Source organism: Lytechinus variegatus, chromosome 1 (assembly GCF_018143015.1).
Source record: "Lytechinus variegatus isolate NC3 chromosome 1, Lvar_3.0, whole genome shotgun sequence".
Lineage (NCBI taxonomy): Eukaryota > Metazoa > Echinodermata > Echinoidea > Temnopleuroida > Toxopneustidae > Lytechinus > Lytechinus variegatus.
In genome coordinates this window covers 25211849-25238652 of record NC_054740.1, presented here as the reverse complement: position 1 = coordinate 25238652, position 26804 = coordinate 25211849, and the positions used below count along the sequence as shown (strand labels likewise).

The 26804-nt window shown below is 34.8% G+C and overlaps 1 protein-coding gene across 2 annotated transcripts; it reads left to right on the top strand.

Annotated features, from left to right (window-relative positions):
- Positions 1–11: 11 nt before the first annotated feature.
- On the top strand, positions 12–26203 carry LOC121410053 (tripartite motif-containing protein 2-like). 2 transcript variants are annotated; one of them, XM_041601898.1, is made up of 4 exons: positions 12–392; positions 13871–15961; positions 16772–16927; positions 26163–26203. In XM_041601898.1, exons 2-3 carry the CDS (start codon positions 13922–13924, stop codon positions 16922–16924), a joined length of 2193 nt encoding a protein of 730 aa, XP_041457832.1. In that variant the 5' UTR covers positions 12–392; positions 13871–13921; the 3' UTR covers positions 16925–16927; positions 26163–26203. The 2 variants fall into 2 exon arrangements, with proteins under 2 accessions (XP_041457832.1, XP_041457840.1); XM_041601906.1 differs by lacking the exon at positions 12–392 and adding an exon at positions 10874–10952.
- Positions 26204–26804: the final 601 nt, after the last annotated feature.

Here is a 26804-nt window from a genome sequence, read left to right as displayed (position 1 = left end):
AAAAGAGAGTTGATCATTTGATATCATGCCTGGTGCCTATTCTCTCAAGTTTAGATTTTCTTCACCAATCTAGCCCACCACATCCCTCACGTGACACAACCCCCCTATGAAAGAGTGGTAGATTCCAGTCGAATTATTCCCACATAATTAGAGAGAGCGGTGTAGTAGGGAGAGTAAGAACACAAGACCATCTGATGTTGTTTCTCCCATAGTAAACCCTCATCTGCTTCCTGCATCTTATGAATTTAAAATCACATGCATCCATCCATCCATAAGGGAGTGATGCCGGTGGTACGTACAGATCAGTTTGTGAGGTATGCCAGATTGTGTCTGGAGGAGGAAAGCCGGAAATAGCGATTCATTTATGATCACATTTTAGCCATGGTGTCCAGGTATGTGTTGTAATATTTGAATGATAATACGTTGTAGTGTCAGAGAGGAATTTATGAATTTCAGGTGAAAATGTGGTCAGTATGTCTATGCTATACCGATTTCCGTGGTTGCCTATTTTGCTTGTGTATGATATACATGGCATATGTAAAGTTACAAGCTAGAGTGATTGCTGTATTGCCATCATGGTTTCTTTCTTATGTTTTATTGTAAATTGTGCAACGCTTGGGAGAATATTTCACAGGGATGCCCATTTTGCAGAGTAATGTCTGAAGTCAGTCTTTTTCAACAAATTTTTTGCCAAAGAAATCTTTTTCATGTAGGAAAGGGGTTGTTTGAGATGATTCAGTCTGAGCATCTGACCAATAGGTCATTCCCTGACTACATGTTATGTTGGCTCGCTTTGTCATGATCGCCTAATGTTAGAAATTGATAAATAAAAACCAAGAACAGATTATAATTCCTGTCATGAATGCTCCTGTAGTATTCAGATTTTAGGCATTAGTATGAGATTTTTTTAAAAACTTTACTTATGAATATTGTATCTTGTTTCATAGGAGTTCCATATCTTCATAAGATAGCTGAAAGTTTTTACCCCATTAGGTTTTGTATGTCAATTTTCAGAAAATGAAATAAAGTATGAATACAAAGCTTTCTGCAATGTAATTATAGTGTAAATGTGCCTCTTTGTGTTTATAAATTATACATGTATATGAATATTTGTAACATTTTTTAATTCAAATAATGCACATTATGTGTATGTATTGGTGATGTGTCGCGCTTGAGGGTATTTACAATATGTGACAAGCACAAGGCTCTTGCACTGAGTACTACTGCATAATTATATAAAAAACTAAGATGCCTGCATTCCACTAACATCACAAATTAAAAAATGCATTAATTGTTTTATAATAACAGGTTGGTGATTTTTTTATTGTGGAAAATTTGTCTGAAACCCCTTCAGATTTTTCTAGGATCGCAGAGACAAGACATCACATCTGCTTTCTAAATTTATTATGAAATCACAAGCATTATCTTTATGCCTGCAAAAATAAGCCGCATCAAAATCAAATGGACATTGATATGATGTTGAATTCTAACCAATTGATATCTATAGCCAATATATAGCCTGCATTCACTTTCACAGCTCAAATACACAACTGCTTTGTTGAATTTCAAGGACTTCCTGATGAATTCAATCAATTTAGATTTTGATTGTCTATTGTTTTCTTGCCTATGGGTACACCCTTAATAAAACATCCATGGAAGGCATATTGAGATTAATATATAGGTATATTGGAAGTGAAGTGATTGCTTTGTTCTTCATACATGGCACATAGAGATGGTTACACTTCGTGATTCCGAAGGTTCATAAGAGCGATACACGGAAATTGCCTATACCTCGATGTTCGTTAATCCGAAAACGAAAAAGGGTTCATTAATCCGAACATTTGTGGCGTAATTCCGAAGGTTCGTTAATCCGAAAAGGAATGAGAGTCGTAATTCCGAAAACGAAATGAGGTTCGTAATTCGGAAGGTTCGTTAATCCGAAAATGAAATGAGATTCGTGATTCCCAAGGTTCGTTAGTCCGAAAACGAAATGAACAACGAACCTCATTTTGTTTTTGGATAAACGAACCTTCGGAACAACGAACATTATTTTGTTTTCGGATTAACGAACCTTCGGAACAACGAACCTTATATCGTTTTCGGATTGTCGAACCTTTGGAACAACAAATCTTATTTCGCTTTCGGATTAACGAACCTTTGGAATTACGAATGTATATGCATACATTGTAGGAAGTTTAGAAAGAGATGCCATAATTCCTTCATGTCATGAATATTTTTATCACTCTCTTTTAATCCAGTAATTAATAATAATGATAATAATAATAATAGTCAGTTCTTGTGTAGGGCATAACACATTGTGAATAATGTCTCTATGCGCTTCCAAAGGACTTGGATATTATTGCCCTGGCTGTAGCTCAAGCAGCTTTTCCTCGCTCTGCATTTCAAGGAATAAATTCCTGCCAGGTAGTTACCCATTCACCTCACCTGGGTTGAGTGCAGCACAATGTGGATCAATTTCTTGCTGAAGGAAACTATGCCATTAAGATTAAGATTTTATTGAGACAAGTGAACAAAAATTTCAAACAGCAATATTTATAATGATTGATCCATCTTAATTGTAAAATGTATAAGTTCATTGGTATCCTTAGCCCAGGAATTTTTATTTGAAAATTAAATCAACATTTTGGTGAACGTTAGATTAATAAATGCAAACTTTATTGTATAAGAAAAGCACATTTCATGTTTATTAGACACCACATTGAAGCATAAATTTGCAAACGATCATCTCATGATATTTGTTGTTCATTGTTGATTACCATAAAGCCAAATGCTGAAAAGTGTTTTTTATTTATGAAATTTTGGAAGAGTTTAGACCAATACAGGTTTCACAGTCCATTGGCAATCGTTGTTTTTATCATTCTACATTTACATGTACATTTAATTTCTATTTTAACTAAAATTTTGTATGATTAATAGTATTCAAGTGAATGTACATTTTACTATCAATACAATAGAGTTTCCCATTTCCACCAGTATTCTTTCTTTGAACCCCGTTGTAATGATCCACCTGCATTCCTCCAGTGCGCCTTTGAATGTCTTTGACAGATATATGGCGCTATACAAATGCTGTGCATTATCATCATCATCATCAATTAAATATACATGTCACATGCTCAGCACACTGCATGAAGTAAAACAATAATTGCAATTTTATCGGAGGTTACTTATATTCTGTGAATTTGTCTGTTTCTATGTTATTCTTCAGGTAAATATACAAAGTCATGGATCCTATTTCGATACTTGCAAATGTAGGGCTAATATTAAGTATTCAGTGTTAGAAAATTAATGAATCACAAGAGTGTCATGAAAAACCAAACATTCTTTCAACTTCTGAAAATATAGTGTTTTTTATAGTGTATGTGTACATGTATACTGTTGAAATACAGTAGAATTTGGAGGTATTTCGTATGAAAAATTTAGCCTACTTGGTCAAATTTCATATTAGTATACTGTACGTACATGCTATGCTTTCATTGTACCGACCCATGCCTAGAGCAACACGTGTGATCAACCAAGCCAACGCCATTCAGCGTGTGCTGGATCAACGATCCACAATGACTCATCCGGCGTGCTATGGAATAAATTAAAATGGCCATATACTATATCACTATCTGCATGACAATTGTTGCCATGACTATATAATGATTCCCCCTTCCCCGTTGCCCTATATATATAAACCCCAAGCCATGCTCTCAAATTACATGTGTTCTGCATATTTGTATGATATAATTTGTATTCATAAACTCTGTATGCTTGCCTTGTTCCTTTAATTAGCTGTGTCAATAGATTGGGAGATACATGTATCTTAAGATCTATGAGTCATCAATATCCCAACATATGCTTTGATTATTATTACATCGTCGGCCTTATGCCAAAAGGGCCTTAACCCGATTTTAGGGGTTCTGAATATTTTATAATAAATTTAACACATTTCATGTAAAACTTAATAACTTAACACGTTTATCGAAATTGGCTTCAAAAGCAAAAAAACGACCACAAACTTTTGATTATTAGAGAGGCCAAAACCTTTATAAACGCCATTATCTGGGAATGGCCAAAAGCAGTTAAGGCCCTTTTGGCATAAGGCCGACGACATGTAGTTCACATTGGTAGGGTTAGGAATGTGAATGTGATTGATTTGGATTATTTCAGTAACAAATTATTTCCTTTAAAATTTGAATATAATACTATGGTATTAAACGTTGAACAGATAGAAAAATGAATGAAAAGTGATGAAGCACTACAATAGAATTGCTCTTTTTATTATCATGCAATATCTAGATAGGGTAGTCATACTCATCATTTATTTAAAAAAAACATTGCAGAAAATATGTTGACAAGAGTAGTGGGCAGGCTTATGTGATGAAGAAGGCATGGGTGATAGTGGGAGCTATAATGCGATTAAAGACAAACACATTTTTGTCTTGAATACAAACATGGTCTCCTCAGTCCATACCACAATCCCTTTTCTCATCTCCACATTATTTACTGCAATCACATACATCCCCTATGACGTCAATATAACAGGGTGGAATGATCGAGGAAGTATTTCATTCCTTCACTCGCCTCATTTACACCAACACAAAAATCAGGCTTTCTATTGTATGTACTTACACGTAGTTAATTTTCACTCTCTAAATTTCAAGGATTTAAAATAAATCCATATTGGCTGTTAATAGTTATGAGCAGTACATTGGATTTATTTTCAATTCTAAGGATTAACTTTTAAATCAGAAAAGATTTAAATTAATGTATTGCTTTGTACATTGTTTCCTGTATGTAGTTACATGGAGGGATTGTGCTACATGGAAGTGTCAAGTAAATGCCGTTTTCATATATTTTCAAGAATTTGGTTTCTTCATAGTCTTTTTTTATGAAAGTTTTTATGCGATTGAATTTTTGTGCCTGGCTCAATTAATCACAGCTGCACATTCTAACATTTCTCAGAAAATTGATTTGTATTCAAGCAAAATGTTTGACACTATATTTTGTCTTATGCTACTTTGTCTAAGAAAATGCTCAGTTAAGTAAAAAAAAATAATTAAAAAAAAGTTTCGTAAAGTACAGTTTTACTACAATATCTTCAAATCGTTCTGTTTTGCAAGGTGACTGAAATAACAATGAATGAATTCAAGGTGAATTACAGAAGTTCATTTATTGCATTTATCGCAGACTGTATAATGGCCTTTACTTGATGGCATAGAGAAGAAGGGTAGGATGCAGGTGGTTTAATCAATGAAGATGCATGTGTCATGGACTCTGACTTCCCTGTTTCCATGGTAACATGACCAATGACTCATCCGCCTCCAACCAAAAAGAATGGAGATGATGTCATATAAAGATCCATAGATAGAGAAAAAAATGAGCGGAATTATTGCTTGATGTAGTGGTAAATATAAGAATGTATTCTTCAAATAAACATTTTGACTGAATTCTATAGGTGCTTGGGGATTTAACACCATTATTGAAAACAATAATGAATTAATAAAGTTAGAATCAGATGCTGAAGACAGACTTGTAGAATTAAATGTAGAATTAGAACTGGACTATGTCCTTAAAACATCTGGATTATAAAAAAGCAGATAAAAAGCAGTGATCAAATTTATGTAATAGCATAAAAATTCAAAATTAATCTGGTGAAATTCTTTTTGGAATGTAACAAGCAGAAATGCTCAAGAAACAACCCCCAAATAGTAAGGTTTGATCAGTATTGATTCAAATTTTAATGGTAATACATGTAATAATAATACTTATCATAATTTCTAGTATCACTTTTTATCTGGTCTTGGGATTTTGACATGTCTACATGTATATGCAATATTTGATGCACATCATCTACTCCTTGGGGAGTATTCCAATCTAATTGCATGCATTAGCATTTTTTAGTCAATTTTCTTCATATCTAGAATGCAGTTAGGACAGAAAAGAGTACATTGTGGAAGGAATTGTTACGGCTAATAAGTGTTGATTCAATGGAGACATTGGTGTATTCATTTGGCTAGACAATCAAATGAAATAACAACCATTGTTTTCATGTGACATATCAAGCAGTATGTTAAACTCTGTCTATTTCTAATTTGATTTTTCATAGATGAAATCGCATCCAGTAGCAAATAGAAAAAAAAGTTCAATGGAAAAGGGTGAAAGGAGTAAAGAAGAAAAAAATAGGCCTATGTATTCTTTTATCTACATTGCTTCGCACCTCTTAAACATTTACTTTTATTTTTAATTATGGACTCTTTATTACCAAACAAAGAAATCAAGTCATTTAATGCCTGTATGAGGTACAATCAGTTTCATAATTCTGTTTAATAGTCTATGAAAAAGTATGTAAAAATTACAAATTGATTGTGACTATCAGCCAGGATCTTAGAAGCTGCCCATTTCATATAGCTTCTTAAGTTCTTATGAATAAATAATGAATACCAAAATTATGTAACAATATTGCTCTTCAAATTGCAGGTTTCGGTAGCTTATAACAGGAACTTGTAAAGTCTCACCATCAAGGACAGTTTGCATAAAACCCGGTCCTAAGCTGTGCTAGCCAGCTGGTTGTATACAATGTATTGATCGTGTCATCTACTCTAGACGGGGACATGTTATCAGTGAGCTGTTAAAACCTCGTATCTCAAAAATAGAATAAATTGAGAACTACTCAGAATAAGCTCTTTTTTTATTTTTAGAGTTATGACTTAATTAGCAACCTTCTTTTTCTTTGAAAGACTACTTGATAAGAATTTGAAGGCTGTTTTCAGACAATATGAGGTTGCCTCAATTGCCACATTTCTATATTACAGCTTTCTCTGAGCTGGGGCTGTCTTCAAAATCATAAGATTTTGAGATAAGAGGTTTTAGCAGCCCACCTACCATGCTGTGTGTCTGTTCGCAAAGAGCTTTCTAGCCAGGATACATCCATTAACCTGTGCATGCCATCTACTGTGCACACAACATTTAACGGAACAAACAGACATTCCGCTGGTCAAGAGATAAACCAGGACGAATCCTTAAAAAATTACAAGATGGCTATTTGTAGTCTCTTTCTGAATATCATTCTTAAAGTGTTGTAGTCAAATCAAGGAATGGAGTGGCATGCTGTACCAAAAATAGCAAAGAAAGCTAAAACCATAGTTTTTTCTTATCACATATCCTTCTTTGGTGACATCTCCTTGGACTTGATATTCTTTGAAAAAAATGTGATTTTCTTGGGTCTACCAAAGTGAGCAGATCATTGGGCTTTAAATACATGTACATGTGGATATTTTTGTTACTCATGTATTAGGTCCTCCATCACCACATATTGTGTTGGCAAATGGCTTTCTGTTCAATATTAAGGTTCAAACCGTTCAAGATACTTTTTTATGTCGGTCAAGTAGTTCTTTAATATTGTGAACATTTGTTGTTTGGAATTTTCCATTGTTATGCGTGCAGTTTTCAGCATACAAGATTTTTCCCCTTATTATGGAAACTTGCTTACAATCACTTAGTAGATATTGTGTAGCTCAATGGTTACATTGGGAATTGTTGTTGCCAGATCAGGCAAAGACAGTTTGCTATTCATTATATTATAGTTTATGATTCCTCTCTGATTTTAAAGTAAAAAATGAAAATTAGGTGTCTTCTGTATCCTGCTATCTACTGAAGATTAAGGTGTACATGTATTAGTTGTCGGTACAGTGTACAACTGTTCACTATTACTTAAATGTTTCCTTGGATCATGCCTGGACATGTGTATTCATTAAAGGCACATTGATATCTGTATGTGTGTGTGTGTGTGGGGGGGGGTTCCCATTCCAAATACTTAAATGATTAACCAGTATAAAGAGTTGATTTCCCTTTCCATGTGAAAAAAAATAATTCTCTAACTCCTCTCATATCAGTGTCTTATTGATAGTTGTTATGCAGTGTATGAAAATGCAAATAGTACAATTAAATTTTACAATTAAAATTTTCCCCAAATGTATTTGGGGCTGTCTAAAGACCACTGCACACCTAACGATTGATCCATGACTCAATTTTGCAATAAAACTCAATATTTGGTGCAAATATTTAGCCCAGTTCCACCAATCAAATTTGTCGCTGTTTTATTGGGAATGTGCTAGCTACATGTACATTGACAGTGTGTGATAGCATTTTTTCAGGTTTGCTGACATGAATGTGTTATTCACAGTGTTCTAATTTCAAATTGATCCTAATTTTTTTACACATCATCTAATATTAAGTTTGTGCAGCCCCATACATGTAGCTGTAGTTCCGATCCAAATCTCGCTGTTACTTCATCGGGAATGTGTTCGTAGCAACGACAGTATGTGATGAGCATGTTTTGATGTTTGCAGACATGAATGTGTTATTCTAATGCTCACTTGGTTGATACCGTCATTCAACATTCACATACCAGCATACATTCTTGAAATATACTCTGTACATCTCCACCCTACGGCATTCACGGTCTTGTAAAATAGTGTATTTTGGAATGGCACCATCTCCCACCTCCACCAAAAGATGCTACATGTAAGTGGGGGTTTCCTATAGCTGTTCGTAAGTTATGAGTTAGCTATTTTTCGAGCGACTAGTGATTCTTTCTTAGGAACTAATTCAATACCATTGAAAATATTGTGTATATCATTTTCCGCAAGAAAGGATCACCAGTCATGCGTAAAGTCGTCAAAACTTGCAAACAGCTTTGTGGGAGAACACCCTTGCCCCCAGTATTCAGTTTGGAGGTTCTCACCTCACGTTTAGAAGAATGGTTGTCTGAACTTGAACAACTTTCTTCACCACTTCACTTTGGAAGACGCCTTCATGATTACAGAGAAGAGGGCAATCTTCCTCCTAAAATGCACTTTGCAGATCAGATTCCTTGGATTACGATAAGATACATGCATGGCTTCTTGAGAAGAGAAATCCATTGCAATTTTAAAGGACAAGTCCACCCCCATAAAACTTGATTTGAATAAAAAAAAGAAAAAATCAGCAAGCATAACACTGAAAATGTAATCAAAATCAGATGTAAAATAAGAAAGTTATGGCATTTGAAAGTTTCGCTTCATTTCACAAAACAGTTATATGCACATCTCGGTCGGTATGCAAATGAGGAACTGATGACATCACTCACTATTTCTTTTGTATTTTATTATATGAAATATGAAATATTTTGATTTTCTCGTCATTGTCATGTGAAATGAAGTTTCATTCCTCCCTGAACATGTGGAATTCCATTATTAACATTTTGTACTTCAGGCAAAGTGGTCCTAATCGTCAAATTCGAAAAAATATGAAATATTGTATAATTCAAACAATAAAAAACAAGAGAAATAGTGAGTGAGTGACATCATCGACTCTCTCATTTGGATCTAACTGGCTCGTTCATATAACTATTTTGATAAAAATAAGCGAAATTTGAAATGTCATAACTTTTTTATTTTACATCTGATTTTGATGAAATTTTCAGCATTGTGCTTGTCTGATTTTTCTCTATTGATTCAAATCAACATTTTTCTGAGGTGGACTTGACCTTTAACAATAATATGGATTTTGTGTGATTATATTGGCAAATTGAATCCAAATATTTATATATATATATTTGGCTTTAGCAGCTTAAGTTACTCAAATGTCACCTCATTTGGAACCCCTCCCCTTTTGTGGATAATTCAGTGCTCCCTTCCCCACTTTTCTCTAGTCATGACTTTTGGAAGTGACATTGAAAAAAAAAGAGAAAATTCTTTAAGAATCAACCCACATTTTTGTAGAATTTCAGGGACTCCCTCCATTTCCCCACTTTTCTAAAATCCTGGCTCCGTCTGTTTTCCCTCACTTTTTTTTTAAATCTCCCTCTATAAATGGAAGTTATATTTAAAACAAAAGTATGTTTGAGAATTCAAAAAAATCAAAACAACTATTTTCTTGAGAATTTCAGAAAATTTAGCCCCAACCCCACACCCGTTTTTCTTAAATCCTTGCTCCGCCACAATCCCAAGCAAAGTAGACAAACCCTCCACTCCTTTCCTTTCTTCCTGTCAAATGTATTTTCCGAAATTCTCTTGTGTAAATGATGAGTGTGTTGTCACATGACCAGGTCAACAATTGAATCAAACAGCATACAAGGTCACAATTGTCTTCTAGAAAGGAAAATATAAAAGAGAGGAGTTCACACATCCAACCATGTTCAGAAAAAGCAAATTTTCATCAAGAACATTAATTTCAGGAAAGTTTTGTTGCAAACATTATTTCCTGGAAGTAATTATGATTTCCTGAAAGTTTTTGGTTCAAGCATGATTTCCTGAAAGTTTTTGTTACAATCATATCTTTCTAAAAGTTGTTGATATTAAGCATAAATTCAGTGATTTTACAAACCAGCCTAAAACCTGATCCTTTGTGTCATTTTCTAAAGATTGAGTTTCTACACAAATTAAATGATTCTGATAATTTTTAACAGATTTTATTCATCTTTCATTATATTTTGATAACTCAGCCTAATCTTGTGAATGATGACTATATGCTATTCAATATATGGTTTCAGTAATTCTGTTAAATTTTGGTAAGATATCAGTTTCAAGTTTATATTGTACACACTGCATCTTTCTTTTTTGAATTCCTATAGAAATATTTTTATTTGTTATTTTTTGGGGGCAGCTAAGAAGTTCTGACAGAAATAAAAACTTTTCGAGTGTGAACATACCTTCTGAAATTGTATCCTCAATAGAACGTGTGACATGAAATATTAGAAAGGTATATACTTGCAGAGTGATTTGCTTGAGACACCAGTCCAATAATAGGTCTTACTTAGTGCAGGATCACTTGTTCAAGAACTCATTCCATATTTGATTTTCTTCGATTCTAAAGGAGATTTGATTCTTGAAGAGTTGATTCTTAATCATAATTATTGTATCTTATATTTGAGTTAAAATGGAGACTTTTGTGGATATCATTGACAGGTATGTCTAGTATTTCTTGAATTTCCGGTGGCACTCTCATAGTCTCATATTTTCTTCTCATTTGATAAGTATTCATAAGTCTTGACACCCAATAAACTCAGCACCATCCTTCTCAGCTTTAGTCATCATCTTGACCACAGCAATATGAATATTTGTGCTTTGCAAGTTTGTTCAAGTTTTGTCTGTTTTATGGATAAAATTAAGAGTATTTCTGTGACTTGCTTGTGAACTTTTGCATAACATTGTCTTGAATGAATGTACAACCTGTACAGACAAACAAGTGGCTATTCTTAACTTTTGCAATGAGATGGAAATGTATGAGCTTGTAACTTGATTGAATCTTGACTGCTTCAAGAATGATAACTTTTATCGAGTTTAAAGGATGTTTATTAACCTGTTGCTGATCTCTGCAAAAATGAACCTTTTCTTGAAGATATGTTTTCTGTTTTACCTGAAAGTATCATATGAATCAATACTAACAGAACATACCGTATACACTTTCACCTACTTTTAGTTCATTTACTCCATATATTTCTTTTTTTCTTGGCTTGTCATTGTAGATTGTAAGATTTCCATATTGATGTCTAAGGAACCAAAACTAACTGTATCAAGGTCTAATTTCTACTCAAATTTGGTTCAGGAAAGTTTTGTTGGTGCTGGAAATACCCAGTAAATGTCCTACAAACTCAGACCTTGCATTGAATAAAAAGAAGAAATGATTTGAAAGACAAACTTGCAAAATCAGTGGCTGTCAAAACTCTATTGAATGCATCCAAAATCTTGATGATGAATCTGACGTCAGTAATAGTAGACCTTTTGGTCTCTGTTGCATTAATGTTATGATTATGTTACTATCGTCGTGCTCAACAGCCAATGAAAATAAAGAATTTCATGGAAGTCAGACCATATTTATGGCAAAGTTACTATACTCTGATACAGCTGGGTCCTGATTTTGGATAAAATCATACATGTACATTCTAACTGACCACTGCTTCATGGTACAAACTGCGCAGTGGCATGTCCCTTGAAATAAGGGAGAATTATATGGATTTTCATGTCATTTTTATGAAAAATGCTTGAATGCTCTCCCTTGATAATCCTATTTTAATTTTTATTATGTCGATATTATGATTTGTGATTCTATATGTAGCTTTGTGTTTTCGAATCCCACTGCGGTCTAGTGTCCTTCGGCAAGGCATTATAATCCACACTTTGCCACTCTCGACCCAGGCTCTAAATGGATACCTGGTAGGATGTGAGAGTTATTGTATGTTTGAATTCCCCTGTGCCATTATGAGGCTGCGATACATGCAAGGAATGCTCCCCAAGGAGTGGAAATTGTGTACTTTTCATGCAGGATTGAAATGAATTCAATGACAGGGGTAATAATATGCTGTGAAGTGCTTTGAGCCATTCTGGGAAAAGCGCTATATATGAAAACTGGCTATTATTACTTGAAAACACCCAATAGGAGATACAGAATCATGTACATGGAGGAGACTGGGAGTCTGTAAAATTGTTTGTCTACTTAGATGTCATGTCTTATTTACCTTCATGACAAGGTGATTGATCATTCTTAGACTTCATTCATGGTTACTATACGGGCTCATTCTCTTTTGATGAAGTGATGCTTTCGTGATTGATTGTACAGAATTGAATTATTGTATGGTTGATTGCATATAATGTTCAGTGTACTCAAGCATAGCAACCAGACCTGAAATAAGTTTTGCATTTATAGGACTGAGCCTCACTGAGGTTGTGTTTTTTTTTGCATCTTACAACTGCAAAATGAAAATATATGCATTAAGTGGCAGGTAGTTCTTTTTTTTCAATAATATATGTTTGGCTATTGTGTTCATACTTTTTGAGAGAAAAATTGATAAGGCAGCAGCTGTTTGGACCAAGTGGCTGTTTACTTTCAAGACAATGAGAAGTTGAGAACAATCAAAATTTACTTTTAAAAAATCTTTGATAAACAGATTTTATTCCCTTGTTTGTATTCTATCTGTGATTCTTTCTATAGAATTATATTTTCATTTTTGTTATATGCACACGTTTGGCCAGAATCAATAGGCACTTCGTGCTTCCCCCACCTCTGTGAAACTTTGGTGAAAATTGGTGAAGTGGAGTATCAGACAGTTACCGATGTAGAAGGTGGCAAAGTGTAGCCTTTAAGCTCAGCACATATTTGAATTACTGGGACTAAGCAAACTGACCATGTGGGTACAATAGATTAGTCTGGTTTCCCCCATTTAAAAGAAAGACACATGAAAAAAGGGTTCAGACCCTGGGTCAAACCTCATGAGAGGAGAGAACCTTGAAGTCTTTTCACGGATAATTGCAACATTTGTCAGAACATAGTTGAGACCTGGATTGTAATGTCCCTTATGCATTGATAGCCAATGATCATGTGAATGAAAGTCACTATGGGAATTCAAACTATGTAGGTCAAACCTTTATGTATGTTTAAGGATTATAAACAGGACCTAAAGTCACATTGCAAGTAGTTGCAATGATCAGCTTCTACTTAAGAGAGTTCAGGCTGAACAGTTCTCTTTAGCATGCATTTCAAAATGATGTATCCTGTTTTGTAAATGGTTCACCATCTTAACATATTCTTTATGATAAGTTCTCAAGAACTGCCATTTTAGCCAAACTTTAAGATAAGATACTTGTATTTTGGTTATACTTGAAAAGTTTGGTTTATTCAAAAGTTATTAAAATTCATTATTTTACTATGCTTCTATGTATGGCAAGAGCTATATACATTTGTGGAGATTTTCATTTTGCTTTTTGCATGAATAATGCAAAAATGAAATCGTCAAAAATTTCTAACCAGAAACTGTTACGATTAGAGAATAGAAGGTATGATGTATTCTGATATTCATATATCCTTCTTCTATGTTCTTCCTATACAGATCACGAGAGGGAGGTGCTTTCTGCAAGGTTCTGAAGACACTGCCATCAAAATGGCATCTCAGAGCCCTGTCGTCAAGCAGATAGACAAGCAGTTCCTGGTGTGTGGTATCTGCCTGGATCGCTACAAGATACCCAAAGTCCTTCCATGCCTTCACACCTTCTGCCAGAATTGTCTGGAGAATTACGTCCCTTCGGAATCTCTGACCCTGACCTGTCCACTCTGCAGGCAGCAGTCCATCGTACCAGAGAGAGGTGTTGCAGGTTTACAGTCCAATTTCTTCATCACGAACCTGATGGAAGTTCTGGAGAGACCAGAGAGCAATGGGGGAGGAGACTCACCTATTGGAGATCAGATGCTCTCTTGTGCTAGCCATGAAGGGGAGCCCTTGACATACTATTGTGATAACTGTGAGACGGCTATATGTGAGGAGTGCACAGTGACGGAACATTGCGATCACAGTACAGTATTACTAGCTAATGTCATAGAGGAACACAAAGAGACACTACGCAAGATCCTTGAGGAAGCCAAAACGCAGATACCCCAACTCAAAGATGCAATAGCGAAGGTGACCTCAATATCATCAAGGTTGTCAGAGAAGAAGGTGAAAGCAGAATCCCAGATCACTGAATCCTTTGAGAACCTTGAAGAGGAAGTTCGAGAAAGAAAGACAGAGATGATCAAGGAACTTGATACCGTTCATAGTGCAAAACAAAGTGTGCTACAAAGACAACGTAGTCTTCTGCAGGAGAGCTTGAATAGTATAGAGAATAACTGTGACTTTACTAAGCAAGCACTTGCTAGTGACAATGAAACACATGTACTGTTAGTTAAGAAGCAGATGCTGAGTAGATTACAGGAATTGTCACAGCTTACTATGCAACTCAAACCAGAGGAGAATGACTACATCAACGTGTCGTGCGACATTGATTCCATTCAGAAAAGCATTGCTAATATTGGGCTTGTGCAGTCAAACAGTGCCGTTCCACATGAGTCTGTGGCCAGTGGTGAGGGCCTGAAGCGTGCAGTGATTGGTGATCAAACAGCTGTCACCATCACCACTAAGAACAGCCGAGGTATTCTGGTCAAAACTGGCAATGCTCCTCTTTCAGCACAACTAAGAACTCCTGATTCAAAAGTAGATGATCTGCCAATTCTGGACAACCGCAATGGTACCTATGATGTAATCTTCACTGTGCAAAAGGAGGGTAGCCATAGTCTTGTCATAAAGCTCTTTGATGAGCATATAAGAGGAAGTCCATTCAAGCTCAAAGGTTGTAAAGATGATGGTTCAACTACTCCAAAGTCACCTTCGGGTAAGATTCCAGTCAGGACTAGTGTTAGGCAGAAAGCCACCCGCAGGCCTCAGAGTGCCAGCGGAAATATCAGAACATTCCGAAGCAATAATCCCATTGAGGATGATTTGATTATGACTATTGGAACACATGGGCGCAACAAAGGTGAATTCACCAACCCTCAAGGTATAACTTCAACTGCATCAGGACGTATTCTGGTGACCGACAGTAACAATCAGTGTATTCAAGGATTCAACTCCAGTGGGGAAGTCAAACAGCGATTTGGTGTCAGGGGTCGTAGTAATGGACAACTCCAACGTCCAACTGGAATAGCCGTCAGTCACAATGGCAACTACATCGTTGCTGACTATGAAAACAAATGGATAAGCATCTTCAGTCCTGACGGGAAATTCATTAGCAAGATCGGCACCGGCAAACTAGTGGCTCCAAAAGGAGTTGCAGTGGACAATAATAATAACATCATTGTTGTTGACAACAGAGCAAGTACCATCTTCATCTTCTCTCCATCTGGGAAAGTTCTGAATAAGATTGGATCAAGAGGAGCACAGGATCAACAGCTATGTGGCCCTCACTTTGTGGCTGTTAATAAAGACAACCACATAGTAGTCTCAGACTTCCACAACCATTGCATCAAGGTCTTTGGTATTGATGGTCAGCTGATTACATCTTTTGGTTCCAGAGGGGAGGGTAATGGTCAGTTCAACGCTCCAACGGGGGTCGCTGTGGACAACCTTGGAAACATCATAGTGGCTGACTGGGGCAACAGTAGATTACAGGTTAGTGTAAACTAATATCCAAAACAAACACCTTGTGACAGATCATTATGAAGTAGCTGCATGCACAAATTTGTTATTGTTCAGAAACTTTAAATACTAGCAAGGAGCTTTAGATATTGGCAATTCTGAGATGTACTTTTCTTTATTATTCTTCTACTGTCTTTTGGAGTTTTGGTTTACAAGGTTTGGTATGTTCCTATGATCTATGTACATACTCAATCTTCCTATATTTATTCTTTCCTTCAGTCTTCTTTCATTTCTTGTCCCTTGACTGCCTGTCCATCTCATTTGATCAGTTAGAGCTTGAAGGTTTGAATACTTTATAAAAAGGTTCATTCATCTGAAAGGTTAGTTATTCCAAAGGTTCATTAATCAGAAAGCAAAAAATATTCATTCGGAAGGATAGAAAGTCTGAAAATCAAGGAAGGATTTTATACTTCATTTGCTATTTTAATACTGATGAATCTTATTTTATTTCTGAACTACCAAACCTGTGGCAATATGAACCTTGTTTCATTTTCAAACCAGTCACTAACAAATCTTTGTAAATTTTTTGAATGAATAGAATCTTCTTTTTCAAATTCAGATGAAAGAACATCTTGATATAAACACAATTTGTGTTTTTTGGAATAATGTATGTTCGGAGTAGTCAACCTTGAGAATGGTAAACCTTCGGAGTTATGAGCGTTAACCCTTTGATTACATGTACCTTTTCATCCCCCTTCCTCTCCTTATTCATCTGCTTTCCTGATCTCTTGAGTTTATGCATTTTTAATTCTAACACAGTACCCACATTCGTCCCTCATCTAGGTTTTTGATTCCAGTGGTTCCTTCGTGTCATACATCAACACCATGGGGGATCCGCTGTACGGTCCTCAAGACATCTGCATCACCAGCGATGGGCACGTAGCTGTGGCCGACTCGGGCAATCACTGCGTCAAAGTCTACAAGTACTTACAGTAGGAGGTAAAGGAATGTCCTTATGTTGAATGCCGTGGGCTTCTTGACGAATTGTTTAATGTGGCCCCAGGGTCAGAGAGACACAGCTGGAAATACTAGAAAAGTTAATAGGTGGGACTAAGGGGTGGTGTTAGGTTGGTAGTGCTTTATTAATCATGCATCTGCACATGAAAGCAGTACATTTTATAGGATAAATCAAATAAATTCAGCGTGACATGGTTCAGAAGGAATTTGATAGGGAGGTTAGGGTAGGTGGAGGAGAAGAATATGTTGAAACGGCTAAGCAGTAGATAGTTGAAGGTTTAGTGTTAGGGTATGAAATTGCTCTTGTTATATGACATGTCTGCTGATAAATTTTATTGTTGTTGCATTTGTGATTCATGTTGCACTCTTGCATGCTTATTATATCTGCAAGCCACCCATGAAGTTATTGTGTAATCTAATCATCCCACCTAATCAAGCAATCTTAATATGATTCTATCATTGCATGCTGCATTATACCCACAATTGCAATATTTGCTGCCTATTATCAAGTAGTGTTACCACCTTGCCTAAATAGTTTTATGTGCAATGTATAGAAAAATCATATAGAAATTAGTAGACAGAAATTTGTGTTAAATGTTACCATGTGTGTAAGAGATATGTAGTTGGTGTGAGTAGTGCAGTTACATGTACATGTATAACCTTGAAATAGTAAAAAATGAAAAGTTGATTGAATGTAGATTGTCACGTGATTGGATCAGTAAATTGATTGGTAGATCAATGATTACATCATCAATTTGATAGCTTCTTAGAAGATCACATGATTTGAAATAAGTTGACATCATTTTTAGAATCACGATCACTCGGTGTCTTAATCCACAATCTCAGGAGGTCATTGAGTGAGATGTGAGGTCAATCATCGGTGTGATTAGGAATGATTGTGGTGTTTGTTCTTACACCAGTGTAACTATATGTGACTATGTGAGATTGAATGATGTGAGGTGTTACATGGTAAAAACTTGGGTGTGAAGAATTGCACCAGTCAATTTCCCTCAAGGACAACAGCTGAGGCGTCAAAATTATATTGTATAGTTTTAGTTTGAACATAACACCAAAGAGTGGAGTAACCACCAAAGGAGTGTGTAATAACACCCCATAGGTGTTATCTAACACTAAAAATCTAACCCCAGAGTAAGATGTCTAGAGTGTCCTCTGGACACCAATTGACACCACAGATTTTGCTGTAGAAGGGACTTTTCAGTTGCACTTCAAGGAGTCTCTTTATTCTTCAGGTTACTGGCTAATTTAAGTTTGGTGATTCTTAAAGATATTGCTGACTCGGTGCGTAGGCCTACTGGTTGATGGATAGTTGCTCTTAATAACATCAAGGCCCAAACACTGCACTAATACTGAGGATGATATAGATTTTCTTTCAGCTGCTTCATCATCATTCATGAGCAGCTGACGACAAGACACCATTATAGGACAAGGTGATCACCTTGTTCACCACATCTTATACCCCTTTCATAAACCCAATTATGCGGATAATATCCGCATAATTTGGTCGTAAAATCGGAGCAGGACCAGAGTTATCCGCATAATAGCAGCATCGGGACCAGATTTTGACTTTATGAACGCATTTCCAAATTAATGCGAATAATTGCCATGGTGCGGTCACAAGGTCACCCTTTTCCAACACAACCCCATCGGACGGGGCGTGTGCAGTTGCCATGACAATTATCCGCCTTTTTCAGGTCGGGCGCTCGTAAAAAAATAGTGCGGATTATTTTGCGGAGTTTGTGAATGCAATTTTTATTGAATTATCCACATTACTCTTAGGCGGATAATTGGAGGATGGGTTTGTGAAAGGGGTATCAGTTATGTTCAACTGAAAAGTCCCTACAGGACCCTGTTGTATTATAGTAACTTTGCCATCAATCGTAACTGCTATGGTAACAGGGCTCAGCAGCCAATCAAATGGAAGGTTTCCCTGGTAGTTACCTATACTACTACCAAAGTTATTACTGAAGTGTGTTTTCATGCGATAGGACCCTGTACAAGATTAGGGTTCAGCAGCCTTGGGTTCAGTCACACCGACTCCAAATCTAACAATGTTAGGTCATTGGTTATGATGGATTAGCATTTGCCAATCTTGAGTCAGTTTCAGCGGTGTGACTGTAACATATGTGAATTGTCTGTTGTCTGTGGTGATTGTTGCTGATTAACCGACTATGTAGTGACTAAATAGGCTTTATATACTTATGACTGTAAATAAAAACATGCCTTGAAAGATATAGCAAGCATTATATACCTGCCATATTGCTTATTACTAGATGCAAAGTTAAAAAAAATTCTATTTAGCCTGTTGTGCATAACTGAATGTAGGTTTGAGGAATCATTGAAAAAAATCTTATGGAAACGTCTTTTTAATCAGTTGGTGCATAAGCGGAAACAATGTAGGTTTGAGGAATTGTTGACACAAATCTTCAATATATGGAAACATCTTTTTAATCTGTTTTGTGATTAAGTCATGTATGCTTTATTCAGTGTGAAAATCACATTTAAACGCTTACTTGAGAAAAACAAACTGTTTAAATTTCAAAAGAAAATGTGTAGAAAATAATTAAGAATCTCAACTCTCACAGTTTTTAGTACAGTTCATAAAAAATTCTGTTTTAATGTTATGATGACATACATTCAGTGGCAACCTTCTTTTGCATAGAAAGAGTGTGTTCCACATTCGGTTTTCAGACAATATCTGGTTTGGTTAGCATGGCAATAATTCTAAAATACAGCTTCTTTTTAATCTGTCCTAAAATGCTTTAAACTCCTAAAGTGTTTAAAGGGGAATCCAGCCTTGGCCATAAAATGTTGTGTTGGGAAAGAGAAAAATAGATTAAACAGAATGGTGAAAGTTTGAAAGAATTCAGACAAGCAATAAGAAAGTTATAGCTGCTTTAAAATTAAGATCACTAATACTATGTAGATTTCAAATTGGCAACTGGGTAAGTAAATTATGACAAGGGGCAAGGACAACTTTCCCATAGGCCATGTACTTTACTATCAGGGATTTGTGGTTTTCTCCTAAGTACCAATTCCCCTGGGGAAGTAATCTAAATATAACCCAGGTAGTATGATATGTCCTCATGAAAGCAAAAAATTCAATTGGAAATAAAACTTAGGGACAAAATGATTTTTAGCCATAATATGTATTGGAGTACATGGAAGAGTAATCCTTGCCTTCCATCACTATGACATCACATGTGCGGCCAATTTGAAGTCTCCATGGGTATAGTGATTACCAATATTTACAACTTTTGAAAATTCATAACTTTCTTGTTGTTTGTCAACTTTGTCCGATATTGTTCAAACTTTCACCTATCAACTTGTCTGACATTTCTTTTCCTTATAAAAACAAGTTTTTATTTGGGTAGGATTCCCCTTTAAATAATCCATTTGACAAACTGCCATCTTGTTGCTCAGCTTGCTCTTGTGTGTATGGTGAGTCGTGACAACATGGCCTGGGGGATGTCTGGTCTGATTATTATATTTATTGTGAGACTTGAATTTATCAATTATATAGTCTTTATAAAGTGCACTGCCTGTGTTTATCAAATTACCTATATATAGTATATATATGTAGTGAAATTGTGCAATTATTAGTGCAGCTTTGTGATTGACCTGCTATTTCATGCTGTCATATCAAATTCATGAACATTATAGGCCTATTTGTACATGTGTATGGCTGCATAGTATTAATTGTATCTCTGTGAATAGCTGAAATATATGTGCATTATAGATTTCCTTGTGGATAATCAATGTTTTTGTTTTTAGTTTGTATAACTTTCATGCTGGTTTTCAGTACTTTCTTATTCTTTGTACCAATTATTATTGCCAAAAAAATGCCACAACAAAACAAATACCATGTTATACTTCTTCTTAATGTGTTGTAAGAGTTTAATCCAGCTTCTAAAGTAAGCATACATACATGTATTCACAGTCATCTATAGACTATTGTAGGTATTTTTACCTAATAAAAAGAAAGAAAACAACCCTTTTTATATATTAATCATTATTAAGAAGGCGTTTTGTCAATAATAAGAATGAGCTTACTTTTAGATGCACTCTACCAATTTACCAACACAAAATCAATATTTGTCTTATATTTGTTTTTAGAAACGACTAATAAAATGAAATACAAATATTGAAGAACAATCACACCATTCTGTTTACTTCAGTATCAGACAGTGGCATTCAACTAACTACTGAATACAAACCATTAAAAAAAATCATGCTTGTTTGTTTTCGCTATATACAGCCAAAATATTTTATGGCCATTTCTGCATGTAAATATAAACAAAAAATCATCAAAACAATAACTCATTAAAACTTGCTGTGTACATTAGGTCCAGAGTCATATGTATGTATGCTAAAAATTGACTTCAAAAAGTTAAATGCAGTAGATAGTTTACTTTTTAAATATAATTTATTTTTCATTCTTAACTTTGAAATAGTTATCTGACAAAAAGAAATCTGTATTTATATTATTTTAGGATACTGTTGCAGCAATGTATTCATGTCTTATTTGAATTTGAAAGAGGATTCACCACCAAGAAATAATGAATATTAAAAAAGTGCCAATCTTTAACACTCCACTGTCAATGAAACTATGGACAACCTATTCATTAATAACTTATTCTGTGACACACTGTGAAAATGTCTATCTTGATGGAAAGAGTATGGAAAGAAGGTGCTTATTTGTTACTGTGACCTCGGAATATATTTTGGAAAGCGTGGATTCCTGTAAATAGTTCATTTCATCATTCAGTATTTACAAGGATAAACAAAAATGCTTTAAATATCGTCCATGAAAGTTGTCTTACCCAGAAATGTATGACGGGTAGTGAAACAAACAAATCTTGTGAGGGGAGAAATTCAAAATTCATTGACTTCAACAGACCAAGTAAATAAATGATGGAGTAGTGCTATTAACCTTTCTGAATTATGGATTGATGATACCATGTGAATAATGAAAGATTTTAGGGTATGACAGAAAAGATAACTTTAATAATAATAACATCCTGCTTTAATATAATGCTTATCAGATCAGAATTTCTCTTCATTATTAATTGCCCCGCATACAATGTGTATGCATCTTATGAAGACAACATTTAATAATATTTTAATATTGTTTGAAAAAGTATAATGATAATAACAATTGGCATTTATATAGCGCTTTATCAATCTACGACTGTTCAAAGCGCTTCACAATTATTATTATTACCCGGTCACTGGATTCATTGCATTTCAAGCAGCCTGTTAGGCGCAGACTTGCTAAACCAAACACAATGACGGTTGTTTCGTACTGGTACCCAATTAGCACCTGGGTGAGAGTGGCAAAGTGTGGATTGACGCCTTGCCAAAGGGCGCTAGGCCATGGTGGGATTCGAACACACGACCCTCTGATTACAAGGCGAGTGTCAGAACTGATACACCACGGCGCTTCCACAAAGTATTAAAGATTCCATCCAAATTGCCACCCTATTAAAGTTTGAGTCATAGATAACTTAATGATTCATTTGATTAGATCGAGATAGGACATTATTTACTTATTATTTCTTTAGCATTAATAAGTAGACAGGAATGTCAAAATTTCTGTTTGTGCATTTGTGGTGCTTAATGGATCCCATCAGAATTTCTTCCACAAATTCTACGACCACCATTTACAAATATTTTACGCCAATCTACATGTATTTTATGTTCTTTGTCGCAAAATCTCTTTCATCATGAATTTCATTCTATTATTTCTATAGCTTTGATTTCTAAAAAAAAAATGTTTTCATTTCAGTTTCTTATTTCAATTTTCAGTACATACTTAATATTTGGAATTCATGATTATTTGAAAAATTTATATAGGTTTTTGTTTGTCGCATGGCAAATATTTATTTTTTATAGCAGTACTGTGATTTATTTACCAAATATACAAAAATGTCAGTCCTATTGCATTGCATATATGTACTATTATATATTACCACCATGCTTTAATGAACATATGTGTTTTGTGTGTGTGAAGTGTTAATATTGAAACATAAATTTATGTTATAGAAATTTTATGTTATTTTGCTATGTAGAGTATATTAGTGTGTGAAGATAGAAAGATTAAGTACAGGAATTAAAAACGAGAGTGTTATCTAATTTTATGGTACATTAATTGTGAGTGATTTGTTCTTGTTTTCTTAAATTTAGGTTAAGTTTAGCTTTGATTGTATGGAATTACAATGTTTGATTCCTAGTTGTGTCTCTCTGATACTGTGATTGACTTTATTTTTATTTTCTAAATATGAATACAATATATAATCATAATGTTTATCATTACTCATGTTCATTCATCATTTACATTACATACCAACAAGCATTTCATTCAATATATCATATTTAGTTATATTTTACACTTTCACTTTCATTTAGTTATTATTATTCACATTATTTTATTTCATCAGAAGATATCAGTAACTGTAATGTAAATATATATCATATCTTTCAGAAATATTATTATCAAGTTCATGTATTATAAAGAGTATATTTCACATAGCGGTATAAGGAAATCTCATTCAGAACATTTTCATTTTGTTCATGACAAGTCAATTATGCCATAATAGCCATTTCATTTCGTCAAGGGGTTCACCATTTCATGAACATTTGATTGGAAAATAAACTGCAGTATTCATGTTAGATGTCTCATCATCCTCTGGTGCTTCCAATAAGTGTCCGTTCTCTGCAAAGTCAATGAGGCTTTCATTATCCCATCATAGAAACATGGTTTACACTACTACAAAAACAATGGTGTTAACACTGTACCAGACAGTGATTTGAGATAGAGGACTTACACACCAAGCAGGCTCGACACCAAGCATTTATACCAGTGTTCATTCTTGTGTGTTAGGTTTAACACTCGCAGGTGTTATAATTGTGACACATTCTGTTTGTAACACTATATGGTATTGTGTTCCAACCTTCATGGTGTATGTTTAACACCTTAGGATAGTCCTTACAGAGCATTGATCACTTTTCCTAGAGAATCATGATCCTGAAAACAAACATTTAGATTTATTTAAAAATTTCATAAAGTAAAACAAAATAATATAAATGATACATTTTCAGAACTCTATGATTCATGTTCGGCTGCATTGTTAGAATTGTTGATTTAAAATTTGAGAATATCTCTTTTACATGGAAATAAAAGTCATCCCTACTCGCTACTGAGTCCAATGCAAACATTGCTATTGGCACTAAATTTTTCATATCTAAAGGTACCCTTCTTAAGTCATATCTGAACATACCAGACGTTATGAAGGCGCCAATATTTATAATGGTCATACAGTTTAATAATGACAGGGGGGTAATATATGTGGGGCTATGGAATTGGTTGGATGTAATTGCATTCTATGTTTAGAGGGAGGAAGTGCAAAGAATATCAATTGGTTCATTTCTCCTGAGGGATTGAGAGAGCGAATAGATATCTCTGAGAGGGAATAAACTATTCTGATCGAGATGCACAAACTGCTTCCTTTATTATCTCCAGATGAACTCATGATTATTCCCTTAGCTCCATGATTATTCATTGTAGGCGTAGGATATCTATAACCAAAATAATATCTCTTTTTGGAACCAACAACAATATTGTTCCTCAGTGATGTGCCTGGAAAACCATGTCGAGAGGGGGGGGGAATTTGACAAGCAAAAAAAAAAAAAAGAAGTAAAAAAATCATCAAGTTTGCAGACCCAGATTAGAGCACCAAACATGAGACATCGGTTGAAATGATAAATTTATCATGATTGCCATGCAGGCGCTCTATTAACTCTAGAATAATGACCTTGAAAGGGCCTCTATTTTGTTCAGTGAATATCTAACCAATTGTGCATATATGGAGAAACTGAAGGGCGTCAGGGGGGAAATGAGATATTTGCCATGAATATTGCAGTTTATTTTATATTCATCCAATCACATCTGGGCTTTATAGCTCTGTTCACTCTGTCACTCTTGAATGTACAGACTGTTGCATTATGGGATTGGTGGTGTGATTTCTCACTGTTTACTTTCTGTATTTACTGTAAAGCCATTATGTTAAGTGAAGAAGGTAATGTAGAATATGATTTGTGACTTGTTCGTATACTACAAAACTTTCACCAACTTACCATAAATTGCAGTATTGAAGCAAGAAGGTCCTTAATGTAAATTTTCAGTGTTGGCTATGATCAAATATCCTCTCAGCACAAACATATATAATATTCAAATTCTATTTATAACATGATTTAGGATTAAATTGTATTTTCAAGAGGTGATTAAACTGTATTCTAGTTCACTCGAAAAAAAGAAATGTTTAATCAACATTTAAAAGGTTGCTGGATTGATAACCTTTTCTTAGTATTGCATTTACCACTTAAAATGTTTTGACCAAACTCTTAAAATGGTTGGATTCAGCTTTATGCAAGGTTGGATATATTGGGTTGCTACTCCTCCAACCTTTTAAATGTTGATTCAACATTTCATTTTAGAGTGTTATTTGTAATGGATCATCGTGAAGGTGGTATTTTCTATACTTGGGCTTAAATAGTATTGGTGCTTTTACTAATAAGTTCCTTCTTGCATTGCTTATGCTAACCTTTGACCTTTGACCTGGCAATGCTGGTGATGGGAATACTAATAACTTGCATGTGGTGAAATTATGCCTCTCAGTTGGTGTTTTTTTTGTCATCTCATCACAGAATTAATTGCCGAAACCCCACTTTTCACGATCGTAATATAATTAACTGTTTTTTTTCTATAACATCCATTTAGAAATAGATCCAATTCAAATATTTAGTTGGGTTCAGTTTGGGGAATTAAATGTGCTAACATGCAAAATATAGCAAATGCCTGCTTATAGATTTTCAATTTTTAACATTTTAACTTTCCTAGAACCCTGAAATTTCCTTTTTTGTGTTTGGATATTTTCAAATTGTGAATTCTTATATAGTAAGCAACCGGTCCTAAAATTTCTTTAAGTGGTTGCAATTAACAACTGTCATGGCAAAGTCCTGTCATCCATCAACATGACACTTAGTTTTTTTTAGTTGTATTTCTCATAGGGGAAAGCAACATGCATGGCATGCAAAACAAAATGATCCTTTACAGATTAGAAGCAAGAGCTAAGCTAATAAGACACACCCTAACTGCAATCTTATTCTTTATTTCTTATATTTTTTTTGCTCAAAACAGGCACAAAAGTTCTGAGACCCTGACAAAATGATCCCTACCAAGGCAATCCAAGCCAAGAGACAGCGCCCCAGCATAGATAGGTCGCAAGGTCAAAGGTTATGGGATGAAGGTCAAGGGTGAGAGGTCACACCAGGTCGAGTGAACTGAGCAAGCTCCAGATGGGGACATATCTGTAAACCTACCCACTGTTTGTAACTTGTATATTGTTTTTCTATTTTATGGTAACAATATATCATGTCATCTGCGCTGTAGCTACAACTAATTCACAATATTGTTCATAGTAATATTGGAAATCAGAGCAAAATATTTGTGCTTTATGACTTAAATGTAAGAATTTAAGGAATTACAATGAGAATGAATAATGATATAATTTCCATATTATGGATGAAATCAAATTTTGATCAATGTCTGGATTATTCTGCATAAACACCAATGATGGTATAATGTATTTATGTTATGCTGCTTTTGTAATTTGTATCAATGTGATAACTTAAATCTCAGGATTAATTTCTATAGTAGGTTGACTATACCCTCTTATACAGTGTTACTGAATATAACTACAACTACTAAGTTTCAGGATACAACTTTCTGTTCCAACTCAAATCCGTTAATTTCTTGCAATAGAATGGCCCGATTTTTTTT